Genomic DNA, 17,872 nt, shown 5'->3' with positions numbered 1-17,872 from the left:
CTCTTCTTTTTCAGAGGGCTGGGACTGCCCGTTTGGGCTGCTCGTGGCGTCCCAGAACCCAGCACAAAGCTGGACATAAGGCAGATACGTTTCGAAGACAGAAAGGAGGGAGGGAGGAAGACAGGAAGGAAAAGAAAGCAGTTACAATCTGTGATGAGGGCAATGAAGGGGCAAAATAAGGGATTCTTCTCTAGAGCCTTCGGAGGGAGCATGATTTTGGACTTCTGGCCTCTAGAACTGTGAGAAAAGAGATTTCTATTTTGTCAAATAGAAATCTTTGTCAAAGCGACCACGTTTGTGTGGTCATTGGTTACAGCAACCACAGGACATTGGAGCAGACGTTTGAGAAGGGGACTGGCACTGGAAGAGCGGGGAACAGCGTGGGATGAGCAGGAGGTAGGAAAGGCCTGGGTATGTCTCAGGAGCAACACAGAGACCACTGTGGCTGGAGCGGAACAGAGGAGCAGGAGATGAAGAAGAGAAAGAGAAAGGGTTGCTAGATTTAACACGAAACAACACAAAACCAAAAACCCAACAGGACAGTTCAATTAAATTTGAATTTCAGATAAACAGTGAAATTGTGATTAGTAGGGCGCCTGGGTGGCTCAGTTGGTTAAGCGACTGCCTTCGGCTCAGGTCATGATCCTGGAGTCCCGGGATCGAGTCCCGCATCGGGCTCCCTGCTCAGCAGGGGGTCTGCTTCTCCCTCTGACCCTCCCTGCTCTCATGTGCTCTCTCTCTCTCATTCTCGCTCTTTCAAATAAATAAATAAAATCTTAAAAAAAAAAAAAAGAAATCGTGATTCGTATAAGTGTATCCCAAATATTACGTGGGATATTTTTATACTGAAAATTTGATTTGTTATCTATCTGAAATTTAACTGTATTCTGTATCCATTTTCTCTGGCACCTCACCCAAGGTGACTTGCTCATGTGTGTTCCAGATACAGGCTGGGCGAATGCTTTGTTAAGAGGACCCCTGTCAGTGCAGGAAAGTGGGCTAAGTCCAGATTATGCAGCTCTTCCTGGGCCTGCAGCCCTGGGTGTGATGCTGTGGGACTCTGTGCTATGCACCTGGCCCGCACCAGCTCAGTCTATACCATGCACCTGGCCCACACCAGCTCAGGACTGTTTCCCGGAAATCCCGGAATCAAGTCAGCACAGGAGAAGCTGGGGGCTGAGAGCCCATCTTACTGCCTCTCCAGGCCCTCCGTGGAATTGTTTTACTGAACTCCACTTGAACCTGAGGCTCACACAGAGGATGTTATGGGAAGCGGATCAAATGCATCAGGGTATCTGCTATCCAAGGATATCTGCATTCCATTTTTGTGCGGTAGAGGATTAACTCCGCAGGCCTGGGCTGTCCACATCCTGCACACGAATGGTTTGGCCTTTGCCGGGTTCCTGAGAGGTGCCCTCTAGGCCCCTAGAATGTCCTGCTTGATCAAAGTGTCCTTGTTGCCTGAGGCCTTGGGCCACACGGGATGGCGTGTGCTCACATGTGATCTACGGTGGGAGCTCTGGACACACAGTACCGGTTGGACCTCAGGGGGTATTGGAGACCGAGGTCAGCTGTGCAGGTGGTCAGCCAGGTCTACATAACCGACCCCCAGTAAAAATCCTGGACAGCAAGCTAGGTGAGCTTCCCTAGTTGGCAGGACACTGTCGTCACACCCTGTTGCTAAAAGAAGTAAATGCTGTCCACATGCCTCCACGGGGAGGGGACACCAGGAAGCTCGTGCCTGGTGCCTTCTGGACTCAGCCCCACGAACCTCTACCTTTAGTTGATCTTCATCTGTGTCCTTTGGCTACAATAAACTGTGAGCATGAGCCTTTCTGAGTTCTTTGAGCCCTAGCAAATCACTGAACCTGACGGTGATCTTGGGGACCCCTGAGTCGCAAGTCCGTTTATGACACTTGGAAGAAATCCCTGCCTGGACCTTAGCTGAGTCCGGGGTACATCTCCTGAGCAACGGGGGGTTCCCAACACTGTGGATGGAGAAACTGCTTAGGCTTCTCCTCACTGGCTGCTGGACAGAGACACACTTGAGACCCACTGTGACAAGGTTCTAGGTCACTGAGGTCCTTGGTGCCTTTGGCCTCTGTCCTGATTCCATGTTGTGCCTCTCTCTCTCTCAAATAGATAAAATATTTTTAAAAATCAGGCTGATTTTAGGGCAATGCAAATACCCTATCTGAGATTTTGTTGGTAGATATATGTCATTACATGTCTGTCCAAACCCATAGAATGTACAACACCCAGAGTGAATGGTAAGGTAAGCCATGGACTCTGGGTGATGATGATGTGTCAATGCAGTTCATCATTTATAGCAAATGCACCACCCTGGTCGGCGGGGAGTGTTGATATTGGAGGAAGCTGTGAGCGTGGGGGGGTGGTGTAAGGGGTATATGGGAAATCTCTGTACTTTCTGCTCAATTTGGCTGCGAACCCCAATCTGATCTTGTTTTTTTAAATATTTATTTATTTAAGTAATCTCTACATCCAAGGTGGGGCTTGAATTTACGACCCTGAGATCAAGAGTCACACACTCCTCTAAAGAAACCAGCCAGGTGCCCCCCAAAACTGATCTTTAAAAAATAGTCTTTTAGGGGCGCCTGGGTGGCTCAGTCGGTTAAGCGTCTGCCTTCGGCTCAGGTCATGATCCCGGGGTCCTGGGATCGAGCCCCGCATCGGGCTCCCTGCTCCACGGGAAGCCTGCCTCTCCCTCTCCCACTCCCCCTGCTTGTCTCTCTCTATCTCTCGCTATCTCTCTCTCTGTCAAATAAATTAAAAAAATCTTTAAAAAAAATAGTCTTTTAAGGGGCGCCTGGGTGGCTCAGTCATTAAGCATCTGCCTTCAGCTCAGGTCATGATCCCAGGGTCCTGGGATCGAGCCCCACGTCAGGCTCCCTGCTCAGCGGGAGGCCTGCTTCTCCCTCTCCCACTCCCCCTGCTTGTGTTCCCTCTCTCAGTCAAATAAATAAATAAAATCTTTAAAAAAAAAATAGCCTTTTAAAAACAAAATCAGGCTGCGGAGTATCTGTTGGTCACCTCCCAGGAAGCCTTCCCCGACTGTTTCAGATTAAAGAAGGGAACCCTGTCACATACTCCCATAACCCCTGAATCTTGTCTGGTCATCACACCAAACACTCTTCCTTGTGGCTACCTTACCATCTGCTAGCCTGGGAGCCCCTGAAAGCAGGGGTCACGTGGGCTGGCTCACCCCTGAGTGTACCCCATCCTCTCAGGCGGTCCCCCTCCATCCCTGCCCCTGTGTGGCAGGGATAACCACCCTCATCTCAAAGATAATGACCAGGGGTTGGCAAACTACAGCCGTGGGCCGCAACTGGCCCACCATCTATTCTTGTATGACCCATGAGCTCAGAAGACTTTTCACATTTTTAAATAGTTTTACAAAAATAAAAATATGATTCTGTTTTGTGACAGGTAAACATGATACGAAATCCAAATTTCGGCCTCCATAAATGGGGTCTGAGGGTCACACAGCCACGCCCACGTGAGATAGCATCTGTGGCGGCTTTCACACCACAGGGGCAGGCTTGATTTGTGGCCACAGAGACCACTGGGTCTGCAAAGCCAAAAATGTGTACTGTGTGGGCCGCTGCAGAAAGGTTGCCATCCGCTGGTCCAGGACTGTCTCTCCAACACTGCCCCCTGCCCCCGCCACCACCCCAAGCCCCTCTGCTCTTGCAACCAAATCTGGAGTTAGCTCCTCATGGCTCCAAATAAGAGCTAGACACTACCTGCAGCAAGAAGGGACTCATCTTCAGAGAGTACAAGGAACCTCACGGTTTCCGGAAGCTTCTCCAGCAGGCTGTCTCCTTCGGGGGAAACCTGTGCAAATTCAAGGATGCCCATCAAGCATTTCCACAGGGTGAAAGGTCCAGGGCCAGGAGCTTGGCTGCAAGGCTTTGCCGCTCACCAGCTTCGAAGCAAGTGCCTTAGCCCTTGGATGCCTTAGTTTCCTTATCTGTGAAATGGGCAATGATACAGGACCACCACTTAGGGCCATCATGGGGGGCTTCCCAAGGTCTGTTAAGCATCTGCGTTCAGCTCAGGTCATGATCCCGGGGTCCTGGGATCGAGTCCCACATCGGGCTCCCTGCTCGGCGGGAAGCCTGCTTCTCCCTCTCCCACTCCCCCTGCTTGTGTTCTCCACCCCCCTCTCTCTCACAAATAAATGAAATCTTAAAAAAAAAAAAAGTTAAACAACAATCCTGTATAAGATGAAAAAAAAAAAAAAAGAAGAAGTATCCAGAGCACACCATGAGCACCTCTTCACCTTTCCTGCCGTTCTCCCTTCCCCCCAGAAGGGACCGTTGTCTGCTTTGCTGCATCCGTTTGCATAGATCAGCATTTACACGACCATCCTTTTTCGCACCATCCATCAGAGACACTGTTCTGAAAGTTTTTCACTGAATGTGTCTGGGGCAGTGGTTCTCAAGGGGTGGGGAGGGCAATTTTGTGCCACCCCCACCAGCCGAGGACAGTTGGCAATGTCCAGAGACATGAGTGCCAACAATGACCCACATTGGTCAGCCTCCAGGAGACACCAAGAGATGTTTCCTGAACGACGCTGAATTAGTTGCAAATCCCGAAATTAAGAAACCAAATGTCATTTATGAAAAGATCAAAGGGGAAGTGGTTTCTCCCAACTTCTAGGACATCTGAGCACGTTGGAGCTGAGTGGTGTGGGCATCATATTCAGGAGAGAGACTTACCAAAGAGATGGAGCCCTTGCTAAACCCGGCCACCAGCTTGCCTTGCTTCTGGACCGAGACCCCACAGGTAGGTGTTTCTTCTTTGATGCTGGATAAATGTTGCCTCCCCTGTAGTTTTCCTGTGGCTGAGCTCCACAGACTGACCACACCAGCCTCAGACATGGTCAGCAGCGTGGCCTGGGAAGCCAGCGCCCCTGTGCACATCCAGTGGTCAGACGCGTCTCCCAAGATACAGAAAACCAGCTCTGCAGTTGCCAGATTCCAAGCACTGACCTAATGAAATCATGGAAAGGAAGAGCAATCTCAGCAAGAGACCTGGATTGCAAGTTTTCCAGAGTCAAATGCAAAACCTGGGCTTTTTCATAGGGCATGCATTTTATTTTCAACACTGTTAGGTCCAAAAAAAAAAAAAAAAGGCAGAGGGGAGAGGTATCCTGGATTAGATCCTAGAGCAGCAAAAGGACATTTGTGGAAAAACTGATGAAATCTGAGTAAAGTCTGAGTGAGATTGATAGAAACTTTACCAGTATTAACGTCTTAGCTGTGACAGATGTACGCTGGTTATGTAAGATGTTGACATGACTGAAGACTGGATAGACGGGCATATGGGAATTCTCTATAATAGCTTTATAACATTTCCATGAACCTAAAATTTCTCCAAAATAACAGTCTTAAAAACGGGGGAAAAAGTCAGCCATAATGTATGCATTCACGTATCTGTTCACTACAAGTAATTCTTGATTAGGGCAGGTTCCATATTTAACCTCACCAAAAAAAAGTACCTTTTAAATCAATAGTAACTGGGGCACCTGGGTGGCTCAGTCATTAAGCGTGTCTTCAGCTCAGGTCATGATCTCGGGGTCCTGGGATCGAGCCCCACATCGGGCTCCCTGCTCAGCGGGAAGCCTGCTTCTCCCTCTCCCACTCCCCCTGCTTGTGTTCCCTCTCTCGCTGTGTCTCTCTCTGTCAAATAAATAAATAAAATCTTAAAAAAAAAAACTGTAGTGGGGTCAGTGCAAGGACATCTCACGAAATCACTAAAACTGCTGATTCTGAAGAACGTTTGAGGTTATGGGCAAATAAAAATAGATTATAAAGCTGCACAGCTAGATTTCTATGTGGTTTTATCCCCATTTTGTGTTATATTTACACACGCATGCACTTGTACGTGCGTACCCACACACCACAGAAAACAAACTTGTGTAAATGTAAAACAGTGGTTATCTTTGGGATTAACTATTATTATCTCTTATCTCTCTTTTTTTTAAAGCTTTTTAAAAAAAGATATTATTTATGTATTTGACAGAGAGAGAGACAGAGCACAAGCAGGGGGAGTGGCAGAGGGAGAAGCAGGCTCCCCGCTGAGCAAGGAGCCCCACACGGGGCTCGATCCCAGGACCCTGGAATCAGGACCTGAGCCGAAGGCAGATGCCCAACCGACTGAGCTACCCGGGCACCCCTATTTCTTTTTTTTTTTAAGATCTGTTTTATTTTATTTTTTTAAAGATTTTATTTATTTATTTGACAGAGAGAGACACAGCGAGAGAGGGAACACAAGCAGGGGGAGTGGGGGAGGGAGAAGCAGGCTTCCCGCGGAGCAGGGAGCCTGATGAGGGGCTCGATCCCAGGACCCTGGGATCATGACCTGAGCTGAAGGCAGACGCTTAATGACTGAGCACCCAGGCACCCCAAGATTTATTTATTTTAGAGAGAAAAAGAGAGCAAGAGAGAGTGTCTGAGTGTGGGGAGGAGCTGAGGAAGAGAATCCAAGCAGACTCCCCACTGAGCGCAGAGCCCAAAGCCGGCCTAGATCTCACAACCCTGAGATCATGAGACCTGAACCGAAACCAAGAGTCGGACACTCAACCCAATAAGCCACCCAGGCACCCCTATTATTTCCTATTTCTTTACTGTGTTTTCCGAACTTCTGCTGATAAACAAAATGATTTCTTTAACCAGTTTTGAAATCAGCCAACACCTCCCTAATATTTAAGCCTGCACTGTCAATAACAGTATAATGTAAAGCTGCATGACTTCAAATTTTGTATTCATCCCTTTAAAAAAAAAAGTAAGAAGAAACAAGTGAAATCGATTTAAATAATATATTTGGTTTAGCCCTATGTCCAAATGTTATCATTGCAACATATAATCAATATCAAATCACTACTGAAATCTTTTACATTATTTCTATGGTACTAAGGCTTTGAAAGCCAGTGTGTTTTGTACTTACGGCACATTTCAATTCAGAATAGGCACATTTCAAGTGCTCAGTAGCCACATCTGGCTGGTGACCCCCATATCGGACAGCACAATTTATAAGCTACCAATATCACTTATGTTAACATCTGCCCGTTACTAATAAAATATAATAATTAATAGCTATTAAGTATTTGGTGCTTATTATGCACCAAGCACTATGCCAGGTGTTTTAGTCATTATCTCATCAGGTAGACGAAGAATGGAGGCAGAGAGGTACAGTGATATGATCAAGATCACTCAGCTTGCAAAGAAGTCAACTGGGAGTTAGGTACAGATTTTTTCCCCACCCCTTTAGTCCCTAAGCTTTCACCCACCGTTCTACTGCGTCTCTATTCAACACACAATCAGATTACAGGGTTATAACTGACATAGAGGAATAACACAGCAGAATACAGATTGTTTTCAGATGTATGTGGAACATTTACCAAGAGAGACCCTAAAATGAGTCTCAATACATTTGAAAGGATTCATCATACAAATGAAATTAAGTTAGGAAAGAAAAAGGTAAGCTACCTGGGAACCTTTCAAATATCTGGGAATGAATAGCACACTTCTAAATAGCCCATGGACCAAAGAGCAAATCAAAAGGGAAATCTGAAAGTGTTTTAAACTGAAGGTAAATGATAATATGACATAGCAAGGTTTGTGGGATGCAAGTAAGGCTGTACTCAGAGAGAAATTTATAGCACTAAAATGACCAAATTAAAAAAGATTTGGGGTGTCTGGGTGGCTCCATCAGTTAAGCCTCCGACTCTTGGTTTCCGCTCAGGTCACGATCTCATGAATCATGAGATCGAGCCCCGCGTCGGGCTCCCTGCTGAGTGGGGAGTCTGCTTGAAGCTTCTTTCCTCTACCCCTCCCCACTAATAAATTTATTTATTTATTATTTTGAGAGAGAGAGAGTGAGAGAGCGTGGGGAGAGGGGCAGAGGGAGAAGGAGAGAGAGAATCTCAAGCAGACTCCCCATTGAGCTTGGAGCCAAACATGGGGCTTGATCTCACGACCTTGAGATCATGACCTGAGCAGAAATCAAGAGTCAGAGGCTTAACCGACTGAGCCACCCAGGTGCCCCAATAAATATATCTTAAAAAAAAAAAGAAAAAAGATGAAATGTCTCAACTCTTAGGGTCAGAAAGAACTATCAAGATCATCTAATCCAACTGTGAAGTTTGAAACTCCTTATAGTATCCTATCCAGTGGTTGTGCACCCCTGTTTATGCCCACCCCCTATTAGGGAGCCCCATCTCCTAGAAACAGCATATGCTGTCTTGCATTGCTCTGGTCATAGCATTCCTTTGCAAACAGGACAGGTGTTTGTTACCTTTGAGCCAGATGCCAAATACACAACTTTCTTTGCTTCATCCATGTGAAGACTGCAGATCTCAGTGCGATCTTTTGAGCCTCTGTCCCAAATGGTGAATTTCTCCTGGCCAGAGAGTAAATCCCACAAGCGCAGTGTGTGGTCCTTTGAGGCAGAGAGGGCGAGCGTCCCTTTGGCAAACACTTTCACATACCTCACCTCTCCTGCAGCAGACCAGGGTCAGGGAGAATATATTAGCTGAAAACATTTTGACTTTCCAACTACCAAAATGCCTGTTGGTTTGGAAAAGATGATGGATTCAAACATAACCAAAGTACAAAGAATGGAATGTGGCAAAACTCAATTAAGAGTGCAACTGGTTATGATTAAATCAATTGCCCAGATGTGAATATGTAATAAACAGAGATCATTGTGATTTATAAAAGTTCAGCATTATCCAGGGAGTGTTTAAAATCAAGAAACACGTAAAAACAAGGTAAGGTTATAGAGAAAATTTTACAATCTTGGAGAGATATTTTCCAATCAAAACATGAAATTTGGAAGACATAAAGAGGAAAAATTGATCAATTGGATTACATAAAAATGCAAAACTTCAGGAGGATAAAATATAGTTGAAAGTCATATGACATATTAAGAGAAAATATTTGTAATATGTAACAGATAATGGAGACTTTCCTTAATAAACAAAAAGTTCTTACAAATAATCAGGGAAAATGCAAACAACCTCCTCAGAAACTGGACAAAGAATATAGACAAGAAATTTACAGAAATAGTACTTGTAGATAATAAGCATTAGAAAATGATGTGCAACCTCACTAGTAATCACAAAAATGCAAGATGAAATACCAATATATCATTACGCAAAATATTCGCAATTTTTTTGGGAGAGAGAAAGCGCGGGCATATGTGCATACATGAGTTGAGGGGGAGGGGCAAAGGGAGAGAGAAAGAGTCTCAAGCAGGCTCCATGCTCAGCATGGAGCCCTATGCTGGGCTCAATCACATGACCCTGAGATCATGACCTGAGCTGAAATCAAGTGTTGGGACATTTAACCTACTGAGCCACCCAGGTGCCCCTGGCAAAAGTTTTAAAGATTGATCACTGTACTACTGACAAAGATACAAGAAATAAGTTACTTTCCTACTTTGCTGATGGAAGTATAAATTGATATAAATTTGTAAAGGGCAATTTGGTAACACTTACCAAAAGTTAAAATGTGTAGTCTCTTGGTTTTGTTAATACACTATAGTTATATAAGATGTTGCCATTCTGGGAAAGTGGATATAGGGTATGAGGGACTTCTCTGCACTATTTTAGCAACTTCTTGTGAGTCTAGAATTATTTCAAAATAAAATGCTCAGAAAAAGAGGGGAAAAAAGGAGTTATGTTGAGTGAAGTAAGTCAATCAGAGAAAGACATGTATCATATGACCTCACTGATATGAGGAATTCTTAATCTCAGGAAACAAACTGAGGGTTGCTGGAGTGGTGGGGGGTGGGAGGGATGGGGTGGCTGGGTGATAGACATTGGGGAGGGTATGTGCTATGGTGAGCACTGTGAATTGTGCAAGACTGTTGAATCACAGATCTGTACCTCTGAAACAAATAATACATTATATGTTTAAAAAAATTTTTTTAAATGAAAAAAAGAAGATAGCAGGAGGAGAAGAATGAAGGGGAGTAAATCGGAGTGAGGGACGAACCATGAGAGACGATGGACTCTGAGAAACAAACTGAGGGTTCTAGAGGGGAGGAGGGTGGGGGGATGGGTTAGCCTGGTGATGGGTATTAAAGAGGGCACGTTCTGCGTGGAGCACTGGGTGTTATATGCACAAACAATGACTCATGGAACACTACATCAAAAACTAATGATGTAATGTATGGTGATTAACATAACAATAAAAAATTTAAAGAAAGAAAAAAAAAGAGGGGAAAAGGAAAAATGTGCATACAATTTGACTCAGAGATTCCACTTCTAGGAATGTGTCTCGCTGAAGTAACAGCGTAGGTGTATAAAGATATGGATGATGGTTGCAGTGTTGTCTTATAAAAATAAAATTGCAAACAACCTATTTATGAAAAGGAAGTTGTTAAGTAATAAGGTGCATTCTTATAAAGAATGTTATGCAGCCATTAAAAATAATGAGATAGATCTATATATACACAACCGTAATAAATTATTACAACAGCCAATACTTACTGGGGGCTTTCTATGTAACACGTATAGTTGTCAGTACTTTACGTGCATTAAACTCCTTTAATCTTATAAAAATTCTATGAGGTACTATTATTATCCCATTGTATAGATATGGAAACAGAAGCACAGCTGAGTACTGTAACTCATCCAAAACCACATGGTTAATAAGTAGTGGAACCAGGAATCCAGCCCAGAACCCAGGCTCTCAGCCACTACAAAGTATTGTTACAATATATTGTGAAAAAAGCAAGTTACAGTCTAGTGTATAAAATAGCACCATCTGCTTTTGACACAAACTCAAAGTACATGAGCTTATACAGAGCTATGTCTGCATAAGTCTAGAAAAAAATTGCTTGTGGCATATAACAAACTGTGAGTCTTGGTCACTTCCATGGAGACTGATGGATGGGAGAGACTAAAGGGAGTTTTATTTCTTTATAATTTAAATGACAGGAGGAGTGGGAAATTTTTATTTGTTGCAATTCAGATATTTTTCAATCCAAAATTTGTATACATAGTAATACGTTGCAAAATGTCCCCATACATGGAACACTATCCTACAGTTAAAATGAATTAGAGACACATACATAAATATGGAAAGAGGCAAAATATGTGATGTTAACTGAAAAAAGAAACAGGTTATACAAGCAAAAGCTTATGTGACTTTATATAAAACCACACATATTTATGTATATCCAAACACCCCTTGGGGAAGGGGACTAGTAAATGCTTCACAACGGGCTCTCCAAGGAGATTGGGGAAAGCCCTGATTTGTGACATTTACCAATTTCCTTCGTGTAAATATTTCCATCCCTGGTTGATTCCAAGCCACTAACATGATGTCACTAAATGTACAGTCTTAAAGAGAAACCAGTAGCAAGCCCGCCCCATTTCCACCACAGGGGTACAGCAACCAGGGGCATAGGTAATAGAGTGTGGTACAATACTTAGAAAGTGCTGAGTTTTGGGCACCTGGGTGGCTTAGTTGGTTAAGCGATTGTCTTCGGCTCAGGTCATGATCCTGGAGTCCTAGGATCAAGTCCCACTTCGGGCTCCCTGCTCAGCGGGGAGTCTGCTTCTCCCTCTGACCCTCCCCCATCTCATGCTCTCTCTCTCTCTCTCTCTCTCTCTCAAATAAATAAATAAAAACTTAAAAAAAAATAAAGTGGGTAGGCTGTGAAAGAGAAGCATGCAGGAGAGAGTGAGTTCATGAAGGAGGAGAGCCAGAGGATTTGTCTCAAAATTATCACAGAAGGGAAAAATGTAAGGACCTAGTGTTATAATGTTAACTCTTAAAAAAAAAGAAAGAGGGGTGCCTGGGTGGCTCAGTTGGTTAAGCGACTGCCTTCGGCTCAGGTCACGATCCTGGAGTCCCGGGATCGAGTCCCACATCGGGCTCTCTGCTCAGCGGGAAGTCTGCTTCTCCCTCTGACCCTCTTCCCTCTCGTGCTCTCTGTCTCTCATTCTCTCTCTCTCAAATAAATAAACAAAATCTTTAAAAAAAAAAAGAAAGAAAGAAAGAAAATGCTGAGTTTTGAGTATTTATTACCTTATTTTAATGGAATTGATTTAGCTGCAAGCTTCTATAATTGAATATTTTATAATGGCTTGTTTGGGGCGCCGGGGTGGCTTGGTTGCTTGCTCAAGCTAACCCTTTTTTTTTTTTTAAAGATTTTATTTATTTATTTGAGAGAGAGAATGAGAGAGAGAGAGACAGAGAGCATGAGGGGGGGAGGGTCAGAGGGAGAAGCAGACTCCCCACCGAGCAGGGAGCCCGATGCGGGACCCGATGCGGGACTCGATGCGGGACCCGATCCGAAGGCAGTCGCTTAACCAACTGAGCCACCCAGGCGCCCTCAAGCTAACTCTTGATTTGGGCTCAGGTCATGATCTCAGGGTTGCGGAATCGAGCCCTGTATGGGGCTCTGCTCTCTGCACGGAGTCTGCTTGTCCCCCTTCTCTCTCTCTCTCTCTCTCTCTTTCTCTCAAATAAATAAATAAAATCTTTAAAAAATTAAAAAATAATGGTTGTGTTTGATAACTGTCTCACCACATTCCTGAAAACTTCACCATCAGCTCTCGCAAGCCAGGATAAATGATCTCCAGCTCACCAGCATGTGATGGGAAACTTTCACTTTCCTTAGAACATATGCCTCTAATGCTCTCTGTTTTGCCAATAAACTGATTACTGAGATTTCCTAATTACAAAGTTTGATGACTTTTTCAAAAATGAATCAAGATCCATTGGTAAATGGGTTCAGGTCTTGGAGAGACAGCTCACGCACACAAAAATACAAATATTGAATAGACCTATAGGAAAATAGCCATCCCGATGATAATAAAATGAATGGAATCTTATTTGACAGACTCTCTCAGGACCCACCTCACTCCCAGCCCTTGGAAGAAAAAAAAAAAAAAAAAGAAGCTGAGAACATCTGATGCTTGCAGCTTTGGGGTTGGGGAGGGGGGTTATTCTGTTACATACATACAGTCTATTTGGAAAGCAATAAGATGCCACTGCTCAAAACCCATAGAAATGCTCACATCCTCCAATTCAAGACTCCTACTCACTGGAAATATTCAACAGAAGGAAAAAAATGTCGATGAGAGTAAAAAGAGATTCGTCGCGGTGTTATCCACGATAGCAGATAACTAGAAGTAGCCTAAAATAGCAAAAATTAAAAAAAAATAAATGGAATAAAATAAATTACAAAAAAATCATTTAATACATTCTGGAACATGATCTGTTGAGAAGAATGAACTATTTTTGCTGCATTTCAACACATGATAAATATGACATTTGATGGATCATAGCAGCGTGACTCATACCAGCCTCAAATTGGAAACCATGTAAATGTCCTTCAACCGATGTGATCAATTGATAAACACATGCTGTCCCTTCCATACAATGGATGGACTCGGCAAAATGCAGAGGACAAACTATTGCTTCATGCAATGGTGGGGACGAGCATCACACACATCAGGCGGTGTACCAAAAGATCACATAGTGTGCAATTCCATTTGTATGAAATGTCCAGAAAAGGTGAGTTGATAGACCCAGGAAGCACATCGGTGCCTGCCACAGGGCTGGGGGTAGGTAGGGGTGGAGATGTACTACAAACTGGGCAGGCAGTGCAAAGACAACTCCTTTGGGGTGATGGAAAGTTCTATGATTATGGTGATGGTTGTACAACTCAGCAAATCTACCAAAAACTGTTGCATCCTATGCTTAAAATGGGAGGAATACTATGTCAATTACAACTCAATAAAGTTGTTTAAAAAAGATTCAATGGAAAAAAAAAGAATGTTTATGGCAAAATGTTGAGAAAAAATAGGAAATAGTATACATTTTTGGTTCACAATGAAATAATATTTTTAACGCCTTTACTGAGGGGCATCTGGGTGGCTCAGTAGGTTAAGGGTCTGCCTTCGGCTCACCTCATGATCCCAGGGTCCTGGGATCGAGTCCCACATCGGGCTCCCTGCTCAGTGGGGAGTCTGCTTCTCCCTCTGCCTCGCCCCTGCTTGTGCGCGCACGCTCTCTCTCTCTCTCTCTCTCTCGCTCCCTCTCTTTCTCAAATAAATAAATAAAATCTTAAAATAATACCTTTAGCGTGATATAACGCACAAGCATAAAATTCACCCATTCCACAGACAGTGGTACAATTCATCGGTCTTTGTCTGGTCAGGAGCTACGCAACCATCGCCACGGTCTAAATTTAGAATATTTTCAAAACCTGGCATTCCCTCCCCTTTCTCTCCTTATCGTGTAAACCATTTGGAGGTGTGCAATTCAGTGATATAATAATTCACAGTGTTGTGCAACCATCCCCTCTATCTGATTCCAGAACATTTCCATCACCCCAAAAGGAAACACTGTCCCAAAGAGCAATCACTTTCCCTTCCTCCCTACCCAGCTAGCAACTGCTAATCTGTTCTGTGTCTCCCTGGATCTGCCTGCTCTGGACATTTTGTATAAATGACTCATATACATGATCTGGGCTTCTTTCATTTGATACAATGTCTCAAGCTCCAGCCTCATGGCTTCCTTGCTGTTTCTGGAAACATGCCAGGCTCCTTCCCTCTGTCAGGGCCTTTGCACTGACTGTTCCCCATTCCTGGGATGCTCTTCCTCTTCCTACCCCGCTGCTCTCTGCCCACCTCTTTCTTCACACCCCTGGTGTCTTGGCTGAATCGTCCCCACTGGAAGAAATGCCTTACACCTGCCTGCCCTAAGTGGGTCACTTGGGTTACTGTTGCTGATGACACCCTGTTGTCCTCATTACAATCTGTAACCAAATTTTGCCTTCCCAAATACTTGAGTCTGACTTGGGCCAGGATTAAGGTAAGGCGAGTGAGGCACTCATCTCGGGTGCCAAATTTAAGGAGGTGCCAAATCATTGAGTTTCTTCCCTGTTGCCTCTGGCTTCCATATGGCTTGGCACGGCACTGTCGCTGATCCTGTCTTTAAGACAGCTTGCTATTTATTCATGGTGGATTTTTTTGCATTAATTTTGATTTTTTTAAAACATTCCATTGAAATATTATTTATCTTTTTTTAAAGAATATTTTATTTATTTATCTGATAGAGAGAGAGAGTGCAGGAGTGGGGGATGGACAGAGGGAGAGGGAGAAGCAGACTCCCCGCTGAGCATGGAGCCGGACGGACTTGGGGCTCGATCCCAGGACCCCGAGATCACCCCCGGAGCCAAAGTGAGATGCTCAACTGACTGAGCCACCCAGGCGACCCAAAATATTACTTATCTTGATGACTAAGTTGAAGAAGTCAACTTCCCAAGCCTCACCTGTGTGTCCAGTTAGGATGTGGATCACCTGCTGCTCTTCCATGTCCCACACAGCAACAAAGCCGTCCTGGGTGCCAATAACCAGCAGCCTCTCCTCCAGGCTCCACGCCATGGCAGTGATGCCTGTGGCCACGCAGGGACAACAGTGACCACATCAGCTCCCGGGCTCAGCCACAGGGTCCTCTAACGGGGCTCCACTCCACAGATGGGGAAACTGAGGCATGGGTTCAGTCCCTTTTCCAGAGCTACACACCCAGAAAGTGGCAGGGCCAGGCTTTTGAAGCCAGCACTGTCGGAGGCCAGGTTCAGATCTCGGTTGTAACATTTACGTTGCTCTTAGGGACCAAACCACATCAAGGTCACAAGTGTCTCCCAAGTTCGGTGGTTCTCACTGAGGGGCCATTCTGCTCCTGGGAAAGGTCTGGAGCCTGGGGACACTGGGCAATGTCTGGAGATGTTTTTTGGCTGTCACAACTGGGGAGTGGGGTGCGACTGCCATCCGGTGGGTGGAGGCCAGGGGAACTGCTGACCACCCTGCCGTGCATAGGATGCCCCCCCACCCCCGCAGAGGATGACCCAGTCCCAAATGTCAATAGTGCATGGTTGAGAAACCCTGCCCTAGTTGGACAAGACTCAGAAATGGAATTACACTGGCTGAGAACGAGGACTCTGCTTCTGACTTCTCTTTGAGTTCAACATGTATGGAAAAATAAAGGCTGGTGCTCCAGAGAAAAGAAATATTTGCCAATAATTTGGGCAAACAACAGCCCAGGGCTCGCCGCTGGGTCCTGATTGAAACATCGCTGAGGACAGAGAGGCACCGAGTTACATGGGAGAAAACACTGGCCCAGATAGCTGGAGACCAGAATTTCTGAATGCCCTCGGGTAATTCCTTCCCCTGCTCCGTGCCTCAGTTTCCCCAGATGTAAAATAGTGAGGGGGAAGTGTCGAAATCAGAGCCAGTCCAAGTCTGAGAAGCCCAGATTTTGTTCCCGCCTCATTGGGACAGGGAGTGAGGACATGGGATTTGTCTTTCTTTTCTTTCTTTCTTTTTTTTTTTTCTGGTCACTTACGGTGTGACCTTGGAAATGTGAACTCAAACTTCTCATTTACAAAATGACCTGAAGTGCAGAATGGGTAGAGACTTCTGCAGCTTCACCATGACTGGGGCTTGTCAGAGAGGCATGGTGGGTCCGAAAGACAGACCATCTCCCCCCACCGAGGGATGGCAAAAATACAATTTCACTCAGACTGTAACTTCCTATGCCTATGCTACATAGATATCACAAATCCGCCACTGCACTATCTGAGATTTGTCCCCCAGAGCCATTCTGTCGTGTTTACTGTTGTAACCAAGCCTGCAGCCCACAGGTGTTAGCAGAGTCCACACTCATCCGGACCCTGTAATTCCCAGGCTCCCTTGCAGCTGGAGATGGCCGAGTTCTTGCCAATGAGACACTCATCCCAGAGGTGATAAAGTCTGCTTCTAGACCATGCCCTCAAAGGGAAGGGCTCTGCCACCCACCTCCCCTTCCCACTTCCCACTGGCTGGAATGCCCATGGCGTGGGTCAGAGCAGGAATTGCCATTTTGAACCATCAAATGGAAGTTTCACATTGAAAATGGCAGCAAACAAGATTGAAAGAGTCCAGGTCCCTGACACCTTGGAGACTTGGAGTTTTACCTCTACTTACGCCTGGGCTGTTAAGTGAGGGGGAAATGAACGGCTATTTTATTTAAGTCAGTGCTATCTTGTCCTTTGTTATAGCATTTGAACCTGTAACCCAATAAATACACAGTCTTACCCATTAAACTAGATTCAGTCTCAGAACCCTTCTTAACACAGCATTCTGGTAGCTGTCCCCAAATCAATTCTGCCATGCATCATACTTAATTTCTTAGAATTTCTATTTTGGAAGCTCTATGCCTTGGGGAATGTATCTTTCCCTACAAGGCCCAAGAAATGGCCTGAGTTGCAATAATTGACATTTGAACCACAAGTTCATCGTATATTTAGTGGCCTTATAATTAATGCAAGAGATTATGGGTGGGCAGATGAAGGGATGGATGAGTGGAGGTAGACTGGTGCATGAGGGGATAGCGAAATGGCTGGCTGGATAAGTGGATGAGTGGACGGATGGGTGTGAGATGAGTAGATGGATGAATCAACGGAGAGATGTGTGGGCGAGTTGATGAATGGCTGGGTGGATGGATGGGTGGAGGGGTGAGTGGTTGGAAGATGTCCAGAAGAGGGAAATGGAAAGGTAAGTGGTGTGGAGAGAGGGATGGAATGAAGATAACTAATGAAAGTATGGCTGACTGATGGGTAGATGGAAGGAAGCAAGGAAGGATGATGGATGGATGAATGGATGGGTGGATGACGGATGGATGGATGGATGGATGGATGATAGATGGATGGATGGATGGATGATGGATGGATGGATGAATGGATGGATGGATGATGGATGGATGATGGATGGATGGATGATGGATGGATGGATGGATGGATGATGGATGGATGGATGATGGATGGATGGATGGATGGATGG

The 17,872-nt window shown here is 45.0% G+C and overlaps 1 protein-coding gene across 1 annotated transcript in view; it reads right to left on the bottom strand.

Moving 5' to 3' along the window:
- Positions 1 to 17,872, bottom strand: part of NWD1 (NACHT and WD repeat domain containing 1) — a 61,874-nt gene that overhangs the window by 10,391 nt on the left and 33,611 nt on the right. Inside the window, 4 exon segments of the mRNA XM_025885681.2 lie at positions 3,765 to 3,855; positions 4,743 to 5,015; positions 8,323 to 8,525; positions 15,325 to 15,447. Of these exon segments, the coding sequence (XP_025741466.2) occupies positions 3,765 to 3,855; positions 4,743 to 5,015; positions 8,323 to 8,525; positions 15,325 to 15,447 (690 nt within the window).

Source organism: Callorhinus ursinus, unplaced genomic scaffold, assembly GCF_003265705.2.
Source record: "Callorhinus ursinus isolate GAN/ISIS: 27379988/994484 unplaced genomic scaffold, GSC_fseal_2.0 scaffold15, whole genome shotgun sequence".
In the NCBI taxonomy this organism is placed as follows: domain Eukaryota; kingdom Metazoa; phylum Chordata; class Mammalia; order Carnivora; family Otariidae; genus Callorhinus; species Callorhinus ursinus.
This window is presented reverse-complemented; position numbering and strand designations above follow the sequence as displayed.